This window comes from Cicer arietinum, chromosome 1 (genome assembly GCF_000331145.2).
Source record: "Cicer arietinum cultivar CDC Frontier isolate Library 1 chromosome 1, Cicar.CDCFrontier_v2.0, whole genome shotgun sequence".
In the NCBI taxonomy this organism is placed as follows: Eukaryota; Viridiplantae; Streptophyta; class Magnoliopsida; order Fabales; family Fabaceae; genus Cicer; species Cicer arietinum.
In genome coordinates this window covers 41,811,647-41,822,913 of record NC_021160.2, presented here as the reverse complement: position 1 = coordinate 41,822,913, position 11,267 = coordinate 41,811,647, and the positions used below count along the sequence as shown (strand labels likewise).

General features: G+C 28.4%; 2 protein-coding genes across 2 annotated transcripts; both read left to right on the top strand.

Moving 5' to 3' along the window:
• Positions 1–2,535: 2,535 nt before the first annotated feature.
• Positions 2,536–4,641, top strand: LOC101513324 (ervatamin-B-like). The gene is made up of 2 exons (XM_004488813.1): positions 2,536–2,815; positions 4,355–4,641. Exons 1-2 carry the CDS (start codon positions 2,536–2,538, stop codon positions 4,639–4,641), a joined length of 567 nt encoding a protein of 188 aa, XP_004488870.1.
• Positions 4,642–8,003: 3,362 nt separating this feature from the next.
• LOC113787820 (probable cysteine protease RDL6) lies at positions 8,004–9,281 on the top strand. Its single transcript, XM_027337188.1, has 4 exons — positions 8,004–8,064; positions 8,167–8,239; positions 8,559–8,734; positions 8,992–9,281. The coding sequence occupies exons 1-4, from the start codon at positions 8,004–8,006 to the stop codon at positions 9,279–9,281; spliced, it is 600 nt and encodes a 199-aa protein (XP_027192989.1).
• The last annotated feature ends 1,986 nt before the right edge of the window (positions 9,282–11,267 follow it).

The following is an 11,267-nucleotide window of genomic DNA, read 5'->3' as shown; positions in this document are numbered from 1 at the left end:
AGTCCAATAAGTGACTATTATAGGGTAGTGTTAACTGAAAGTTACCTCCAACCAACAGGTTTTGGCAACACAACCTGTCTAAACTGTTCAAGGTTTTACTTTTGAGTCAACTCTTTTCTTCGATAATTATGAAGGAGGGTTATCTGGAGGATCGTATCTGGTGCATAAAAATTCATGGGGGATGACTTGGGGAGAAAATGGATATCTACTCACCATTGCATCTCAAGCTTATTACCCTACAATCCTACCAGACCGCAAACTATTTTCTATTTAAGACTTCATTATATCTACCCATCATTACTTGAATTTAGATCACAATACAATTTCCTATTTCCTAGTTATACTGCTACTTAATTATCCTATATGTCTTCTGTTTTCTTAAAATTGTTTTCTCACTTTATCTATGTATAGAATGAATCATAGATAATTTATCTAGAATAATGTTGACAAATAAAAGTTAATTTTATATCTCCCACTAAGTATTGTATTTAAAAAGATAAATTTTTCTATGGAATTTCTTAAGAGTAACTTGCGGATTTGTGGTTTATTTTCCTATATAAAGGCTTTAACACATCATTAAATAATATAACACAAACTTTGAAATATACTTCACAAAAAGATATTGGAAGAAGATGAAGAGGTTGATGTATCATTATTCATATCAAATTCCATGAAACTAATCAATTAATATATTTCATATATGTGTAGGATGTTGTTAGGCTTTTTCTGCAGCGGTAGCTGTAGAAGGCATTGTTCGAATTAGCGATCACCCATTGAAATCATTTTCGCAACAATAACTAGTGTACTGCGATGATGTAAACTATGGGTGTGAAAATGGCAAACTAAGCGTTGTACTTAAATATATAATTAGAATAAGGGTCTAGTTGAAGGTGTGGTTTATCCGTACAAAGTAGTGAAGGGCACCTGTCGTAGTTCTAGATTTGTACATCATAGTCCAATAAGTGACTATCATAGAGTAGTGCCAAGTGAAAGTTACCTCCAACCTACAGGTTGTGGCAATACAACTTGTCTCAGCTGTTCAGGGTTTCACTTTCGAATCAACTCGTTTCTTCGATAATTATGAAGGAGGGATATTTGAAGGATCGTGTCTGATGCATAAAAATTCAAGGGGGCGACTTGGGGGAGAAAATAGAAATCTACTCACCATTGCATCGCAAACTTATTTCCAAACAATCCTACCAGACCACAAACTATTTTCTGTTTAAGACTTTATTATATCAACCCATGATTTCTTGAATTCACATCACAACACACTTTCATATTTCCTAGTTATACTGCTACTTAATTATCCTATATGGCTTTTGTTTTCTTAGAATTGTTTTCTCACATTATCTATGTATAGAATGAATCATAGATTATTTATCAAGAATAATGTTGACAAATAAAAATTAATTGTATATCTCCCACTAAGCACTGTACTCAAAAAGATAAATTTTTCTATGGGATTTCTCAAGAGTAACTTGTGGGTTGGTGGTTTATTTTCCTATATAAAAGCTTCAACACACCATTATATAATATAACACAAACTTTGATATATGTATCACAGAAAGATATTGGAGAAAGATGAAGAGGTTGATGTGTTCTCTTTTTGTGATTGTGGTTGTTTTCTCACAAGTTGATGGCTCTAACATTCAAGGTTTCCATTACATGGAAAATTTTATTTTCTTTTTCCATTGAAAAACATTTTGTTATTTATTTTTTCTAATTAACATGGTTTCTCTCTTTCGTCTATAGATTTGATGGCTCATGGGGATTAAAAGTTCTGAATGTATCATTATCATTAGAAAAAGATACTTGTGGTTAGTACCATTAGAATCTAAAACAATTTTTTGAGCATGTGACAACTTAACTTTAAAACATTCAGTGCTAATTAAATGTAGGTGTTTATAAAAGAAATGTATGTCTCATTTGTAATAATAAATAAATTAAAACTTGTTAAAAAATAATTTAATATTTTTTTGACATAAAAAAGATTATTTTGAAAATTTATTTATCAATTTTTTAATGTATTATCTTGTCTTAGAGTAACTAATATATTTGTATCCACTATAAATTACAGTTTGGGAGATTGTGCCTTCGTATGGTTGTGCGATACTTTTAAATCCAATAGAATTATGTAATTTTGATATATTTACACTCTTACCTAACATGAATGGATCTTATAATGGGATTCAAACAAATGTTGACCGGAGATTGAAGGGAGTTGTAACAAAGATTTAAAATCAATGTGGCTATGGTAAATTTTTTGGTTAGAAAATTAATAAAAGTGGTTTAAATTATATATAATTTTTTAACAAAATTTTATTTAAAAACCATAACTAAACTAATATTTTTTGGAACAAGAGCATGAATAATTGTCACTATGGAAAATATACTTTATTAAAAATAGCTTGGATCCAACTTTGAAAAGTCCTCGCTAGACAAATGAAGAGACATTATTTATATCAAATTTCATGAAACTAATCAATTAATATATTCCATATATGTGTTGGATGTTGTTAAACTTTTTCTGCAATGGCAGCTGTTGAAGGCATTGTTCGAATTAGTGGTAGCCCTTTGAAGTCACTTTCACAGCAAGAACTAGTTGACTCTGATGATGTTAACCACGGGTGTGAAAATGGCAAACTAAGTGCTGCATTTAAATATATAATTAGAAATAAGGGTCTAGTTGAAGGTGAGGTTTATCCATACAAAGCAGTGAATGGCACATGTCGTAGTTCTGGGTTTGTACATCAAAGTCCAATAAGTGACTATTATAGGGTAGTGCCAACTGAAAGTTACCTCCAACCAACAGGTTGTGGCAACACAACCTGTCTAAGCTGTTCAGGGTTTTACTTTTGAGTCAACTTTTTTCTTCCATAATTATGAATGAGGGATATATGGAGGATCGTGTCTGGTGCATAAAAATTCATGGGGGATGACTTGGGGAGAAAATGGATATCTACTCACCATTGCATCGCAAAATTATTACCCTACAATCCTACCAGACCGCAAACTATTTTCTGTTTAAGACTTGATTATATCTACCCAACATTACTTGAATTTAGATCACAATACACTTTCCTATTTCCTAGTTATACTGCTACTTAATTATCCTATATGTCTTCTGTTTTCATAGAATTGTTTTCTCACTTTATCTATGTATAGAATGAATCATAGATAATTTATCTAGAATAATGTTGACAAATAAAAGTTAATTGTACATCTCCCACTAAGTATTGTATATAAAAAGATAAATTTTTCTATGGGATTTCTCAAGAGTAACTTGCGGATTTGTGGTTTATTTTCCTATATAAAGGCTTCAACACATCATTATATAATATAACACAAACTTTGAAATATGCTTCACAAAAAGATATTGGAAGAAGATGTAGACGTTGATGTGTTCTCTTTTTGTGATTGTGGTTGTTTTCTCACCAGTTGATGCCTCTTACATTTAAGTTTTCCTATACATTAAAAAATTTATTTTCTTTTTCCATTGAAAAACATTTTGTTATTTATTCTTTCTAATTAACATTGTTTCTCTCTTTTGTCTTTTTACGGAGCATTATGGATTTGATGGCTCGCGGGGCTTAGAAGTTCAGAATGTCTCATTATCATTAGGAAAAGATACTTGTGGCTAGTACCATTAGAATCTAAAACAACATTTTTTTGAGTATGTGACAACTTAACTTTAAAACATTCAGTGCTAATTAAATGTAGGTGTTTGTAAAAGAAATGTAGGTCTCATTTGTAATAATAAATAAATTAAAACTTGTTAAAAAATAATTTAATATTTTTTTGACATAAAAGAGTTTATTTTGATAATTTATTTATCAATTTTTTAATGTATTATCATGTCTTAGAGTAACTAATATATTTGTATCCACTAATATTATAGTTTTGGAGATTGTCCCTTCGTATGGTTGTGCGATACCCTTAAATCCAATAGAATTATGTAATTTGGATACATTTACACTCTTACCTAACATGAAAGGATCTTATAATGAGATTCGAACAAATGTTGGCCGGAGATTGAAGGGAGTTGTAACAAAGATTTAAAATCAACGTGGCTATGGTAAATTTTTTGGTTAAAAAATTAATAAAAGTGGTTTAAATTATATATAATTTTTTAACAAAATTTTATTTAAAAACCATAACTAAACTAATATTTTTTGGAATAAGAGCATAAATAATTGTCACTATTGAAAATATACTTTATTAAAAATAGCTTGGATCCAACTTTGAAAAGTCCTCGCTAGACAATTGAAGAGGCATTATTTATATCAAATTTCATGAAACTAATCAATTAATATATTCCATATATGTGGTGGATGTTGTTAGACTTTTTCAGCAATTGCAGTTGCTGAAGTCATTGTTCGAATTAGCGGTCGCCCTTTGAAGTCACTTTCACAACAGGAACTAGTTGACTGTGATGATGTTAACCATGGGTGTGAAAATGGCAAACTAAATGCTGCATTTAAACATATAATTAGAAATAAGGGTCTAGTTGGAGTTGAGGTTTATCCATACGAAGCAGTGAAGGGCACCTGTCGTAGTTCTGGATTTGTACATCAAAGTCCAATAAGTGACTATTATAGGGTAGTGCCAACTGAAGCTGTTCAGGGTTTTACTTTGTAGTCAACTCTTTTCTTCGATAATTATGAATCAGGGATATCTGGAGGATCGTGTCTGGTGCATAAAAATTCATGGGGGATGACTTGGGGAGAAAATGGATATCTACTCACCATTGCATCGCAAACTTATTACCCTACAATCCTACCAGACCGCAAACTATTTTTTGTTTAAGACTTCATTATATCTACCCAACATTACTTGAATTTAGATCACAATACACTTTCCTATTTCCTAGTTATACTGCTACTTAATTATCCTATATATCTTCTGTTTTCATAGAATTGTTTTCTCACTTTATCTATGTATAGAATGAATCATAGATAATTTATCTAGAATAATGTTGACAAATAAAAGTTAATTGTACATCTCCCACTAACTATTGTATTTAAAAAGATAAATTTTTCTATGGGATTTCTCAAGAGTAACTTGCGGATTTGTGGTTTATTTTCCTATATAAAGGCTTCAACACGTCATTATATAATATAACACAAACTTTGAAATATGCTTCACAAAAAGATATTGGAAGAAGATGTAGACGTTGATGTGTTCTCTTTTTGTGATTGTGGTTGTTTTCTCACCAGTTGATGCCTCTTACATTTAAGATTTCCTATACATTAAAAAATTTATTTTCTTTTTCCATTGAAAAACATTTTGTTATTTATTCTTTCTAATTAACATTGTTTCTCTCTTTTGTCTTTTTACGGAGCATTATGGATTTGATGGCTCGCGGGGCTTAGAAGTTCAGAATGTCTCATTATCATTAGGAAAAGATACTTGTGGCTAGTACCATTAGAATCTAAAACAACATTTTTTTGAGTATGTGACAACTTAACTTTAAAACATTCAGTGCTAATTAAATGTAGGTGTTTGTAAAAGAAATGTAGGTCTCATTTGTAATAATAAATAAATTAAAATTTGTTAAAAAATAATTTAATATTTTTTTGACATAAAAGAGTATATTTTGATAATATATTTTTCAATTTTTTAATGTATTATCTTGTCTTAGAGTAACTAATATATTTGTATCCACTAATATTACAGTTGAGGAGATTGTCCATTCGTATGGTTGTGCGATACCTTTAAATCCAATAGAATTATGTAATTTGGATACATTTACACTCTTACCTAACATTAATGGATGTTATAATGAGATTCCAACAAATGTTGACCGGGGATCGAAGGAAGTTGTAACAAAGATTTAAAATCAACGTAGCTATGGTAAATTTATAGGTTAGAAAATTAACAAAAGTGGTTTAAATTATATATAATTTTTTAACAAAATTTTATTTAAAAACTATAACTAAACTAATATTTTTTGGAATAAGAGCATGAATAATTGTCACTATTGAAAATATACTTTATTAAAAATAGCTTGCGTCCAACTTTGAAAAGTCCTCGCTAGACAAATAAAGAGGCATTATTTATATCAAATTTTATGAAACTAATCAATTACTAGTTGGTATTTTTTTCATGTAACCCTCGTACAAGTGTTTAATTACTAGTTGGTATTTTTTTTTTCTTACATAAAGTCCAAAACTAAGGCCAACGTTTCCATTAATATTTAGGTTAAAACAAAAAAAAATGGATAGATATGTTAAATTGTTATGTATAAAATAAACTTTTCAAGTTTTATAAAATATATATTGTGTAAGATATTATTAAACAACTTAATATTATCTAATTACATTAATCTAAATTTAATCTCTTCTTAAATATGTATATATATATATACATATTTGAAAATAACTTAATTGAAATTATTTCTGGCTCAATTAAATAGAAAATAAAGGGAAATAAAAAAAAATTTTAATTTTTTTATAAGTAAATTTATTAAAGAAGTTCAAAGGATGTTCTAATTCATGATAAAATTACAAATAAGTTAATTAATATACATTCTAGTTTCCAATTTATTAATTAGTTAAGATGCACTTTGGGTCAAAGGAGAAAAACTTATGGTCGAATGCCTTCTCATTTCTAATTTATTTGTTAAGTTGCACTTTCACTCATCATTTATTAAAGTCAGTAATTCTCAATCTTTTTATAAATTTGAATGGTCTTTACATATATTAAAAAGTAGATAATTAATTTAATGTTGATTATTTTATATATAGATGTTTTTAAAATAATTTATGTATTTGAATGTGTCTAACTTTTATTTTCTTATCTTATAACATAAATAAATAAAATTAATAATAGACATGTTTAAAAAAATAACAAAAGCATGAGGGAAACTTCTATATACAATTGACAACAAATAACAAATGCATGAAAACAGAACACACATGTTTCTTATAAATTTTCTTTTTTTACATAAAGGCCATAATTTATACCAACTTTTTACTATAAACTAAAGAGAGAAAAGAATATTCTAAGAAAATGAGGATGTTCTGTTGTTAATTACAAGTGTATAAAGTGTGTGATTTTTTTGGTGGGGAACAAAAATTAATTAGTACTTTTTTATCTTTGATTCTCAATTTTGTAAGTACTTATTTAAATATTACACGTGTTAAATAATTAATTCAATCATTATATAAAAGTAAATAATTTTATATGGTCCAGGGACAGTTATTTGAGACTATCTTAATTAGTTGTAAATAAAACATTTTTATTTTAAACAAATAGTACTAATTATGAGTAAAAATGTACATTAACATAGATACGTAGAGATAAAGACTGATTAATTTCTACAATCAATTTCTTTTTATTTGATGGAGAGGATTATCTATTGGTAGGCTGTCCAATATATTCCCTTTGATGTCTAATATAAAAAATAAAATAAAAATATTTAAAATACATGTATTTAATCTAAATTTTAAATAAATGCATTAATTTTTGTTATTGATTAAGGCAAGTTAGAAATATATGTTGCAAAATTAGACTTTTTTTCATTTTCTACCTAATGAATGAGTAAGGCACATTAGACTTTTTTTTATCAAAAACATTCAATATTTGTTGCAAAATAATCACAACTAATTTATGTTATTGATTGTGCTTTTTAATTTAATTTAGTTTTTTTTTACAAAAACAAATAAGGTTTAATGTTACAAGACCCTCTATTCTCTATTGTGGAAAGAATCTCAAGGTCTCTATTTTGGGTATGTAAAAGTTTTCTTTGGAAATGATATCAGACAGTAAATATAATTATTTCATATTTATGTATCTTATTTTTAGTTGTTATTATATATACTTTAACTAGTTACAAAATAAGGAATGACACATGATGTATTCTTTTAAAAGTTGTATTTAAAAAGATAAAGTTTTTCTATGGGATTTCTCAAGGGTAATTTAGGATTGGTATTTTATTTTCTTATTTAAAGGCTTTTAACATAAACTTTTGAGAAGGATATTGGAAGATGAAAAGGATGATGTGTTCTCTTTTGGTGATTGTGGTTGTTTTCTCAGTAGTTGATGGCTCTTACATTCAAGGTTTCCTATACATTACAAATTTTATTGTCAATTTCTATCGAAAAACATTTTGTTATTTATTCTCTATAATTAACATTATTTCTTTCTTTTGTCTTTTTACAGAACATGGTCGATTTGATGGCTCACATGACTTAGAAGTTCTGAATGCATCATTATCTAGGACAAGATACTTGTGGTTAGTACCATTAGAATGTAAAACAACATTTTTTATAATGTTCTCTATAATTAATTATCAATTGATTACTTTGATAGTACTATATATCTGAGTATTTGACAACTTAACTTTAAAACATCCAGTACTAATTAAATGTAGGTGTTTATAAAAGAAATGTAGGTCTCATTTATAATAAAAGATAAATTAAAACTTGTTAAAAAAAACAATTTAATGTGTTTTTGACAAAAAATAGTTTATTTTGATAATTTATTTATCAATTTTTTAATTTATCATCTTGTCTTAGAATAACTAATGATTTTTTATCGACTGATTTTACTAGTGGGGATATTGTCCATTCTTATGGTTGTGCAATACCTTTAAATCCAATAGAATTATTCAATTTGGATATACTTACACTCTTACCTAGCATGAACGGATCTTATAATGAGATTCCAGCAAACGTTGATTGGAGATTGAAGGGAGGTGTAACAAATATTCAAAATCAACGTGATTGTGGTAATTTTTTTTGTTAGAATATTATCAAAAGTGCTTTTAATTATATATCATTTTTCTTACAAAATTTTATTTAAAAACTATAACTAAACTAATATTTTTATAGAATAAGAGCATGAATAATTGTCACTATTGAAAATATATTTTATTAAAAATAGATTGGATCCAGCTTTGAAAAGTCCTTGTTAGACAAGTTAAGAGACATTATTCGTATGAAATTTCATGAAACTAATCAATTCATATATTCCATATATGTGTAGGATGTTGTTGGGCTTTCTCTACGGTGGCAGCTGTTGAAGGCATTCTTAAAATCAGTAGAGGTGACCCTTTGATGTCACTTTCACAGCAAGAATTAGTTGATTGTGATCATGTCAACAAGGGGTGTAAAAATGGCCACATAAGCGCTGCATTTGAATATATAATTAGAAATGAGGGTTTAGTTAAAGGGAAGGATTATCCATACAAAGCAGTGTGGCAAGACAACCTGTCTCAGCTTTTCTGGGTTTCACTTCCGAATCAATTCTTTTATTCAATAATTATAAAGGAGTGATATTTGAAGGATCGTGTCCAATAAATATGGATGACATCTATTCAGACAAGACCAAGTGGCATTCGGTTACTATTGTTGGTTATGGAACATAAGATGGCACCAATTACTGGATTATTAAAAACTCATGGGGGCTGATTTGGGGAGAAAATGAATATATGGGAATGAAAATGGACGTTGGTGGTTCCGTTTGAGGTCTCTGTGGCATTGCATTGCAAGCTTATTACCCCACAATCCTACCACACCACATGCTATTTTCTATTTAAGACAGTATCTACTCATCATTACTTAAATTCACATCACATTACACTTTCCTATTTCCTAGTTTTACTGTTACTTAATTATCCTACACTTTCCTATTTCCTAGTTCTACTGCTACTTAATTATCCTATATATCTTCTATTTTCTTAGAATTGTTTTTCTCGCATTATCTATGTATTGAAATTGTAGTACCCTAATTTTGTCCAAATTATTTAAAAATAAATCAAAAAGGAAATATATATTAAAAAAGGAAGTAATTATATTTACAATAAGTAGGCTCATCAATTTACAATGCCACATCAAGTTATAGTTTTTAAATTACAATTACAATCAAATTGCAACCATAAATATTAAATCAAATTAAATTACAATAAGATTTAAACCAAACTAAATTAAATTACAATAATTTTTAATTTCTTGCTGTTGTTGCCTCTCTGTTTTTGATGCAGTGTTTGGCTCTGCTTTGTTGTTGCCTTTCTGTTTCAGATGCAATGTCATTGATCTTTGCTTTGTTACTAATTAGAGAAACATAAAAACATAATTTATAAGTCAGTATTTGTACACATTATGCAGAACTAAATGACAAATTTTTGAGTTTAAAAAAATAACTAAAAGACAAATAAAAGCTCAACAATGAACATGATCAGAACAGATAATCTAAAATTATGAAGGCATCAAAGGTGCATAAAAATGAAGATGATGAGCAAAGCAATCAAAACATCAAACAGGAAATAGATAGAGAAGGACCAAGACAGACCAGAAAACAACTAAACATATAAAAAACTCTATAAAAACACCTTATGAAATTTCAAAAAGGAGAGGAAAAAAATTGAACACCACTAATAAAAAACATACAGAGAAGGGGAAGGGGAAGAAATCAGAGAGTTGCAGTAATAAACAACAAAAATGAAACATTAAGGTGTCTTTCCTTCTTGCTCTTTATCATCATCAAACAATAACTTTTTATTTAAAAAATGTAGGTTTTTTTGAAAGAAACATAAAACGATTAAAATACAAACCTGTGATGATGTCTTTTTTGCCATCGTTGATGTCACTGCCGCCATTGTCGGCGCTGCCACCGTCGCTGAGGTTGCCGTCACCTTCCTCACCGTCGCCGAGGTAGCTGTCACCTTCCTCACCATCGCAGTTCCTTCATTTCTCTTTCGTTTTCGCATCCTGGTTTTTCTTTCCATCCGCGTTTCTGCCTGGCCGCCTCGTTATCATGTTGGCCACCTCCTTTCATGTTGGCCGCCTCCTCAACATGAAACTAGGTTCTTTAGTTTCTGTGTTGCCCCCCTCTAATTAGGGTTTGCCATTTTGGACTTTTTGTTTTAAGTTGGTTTGGGCTTGGGTTTCAACAATAACTAAAACCTGTAACCCATTTAAGTCTATTTATTTTATTATATTATTATTTATTTATTTTAAGAAAAGGGGTTGATTTCCTTCATAATTAAATATCAATTTTATCATAAAAAATACAAATAAATATTATGTTAAAATTAATTAGATGTGATATCTTTTTAATCTTTGAGTTGTTAGAACACAAGTGGTACAACTTGATAGTTCTAAAACTCTCTTTATTTATTTATTTATTTATTTATTTTATTCTATTTATTTATTCATTCATTTTCTTATTTTACTTTTTTCTATTTATTCATTCATTTATTTATTTTAATGAACTAATCTAAAATCAACTTATCTATTAGATGTAACCTTTTTTTAATCTTT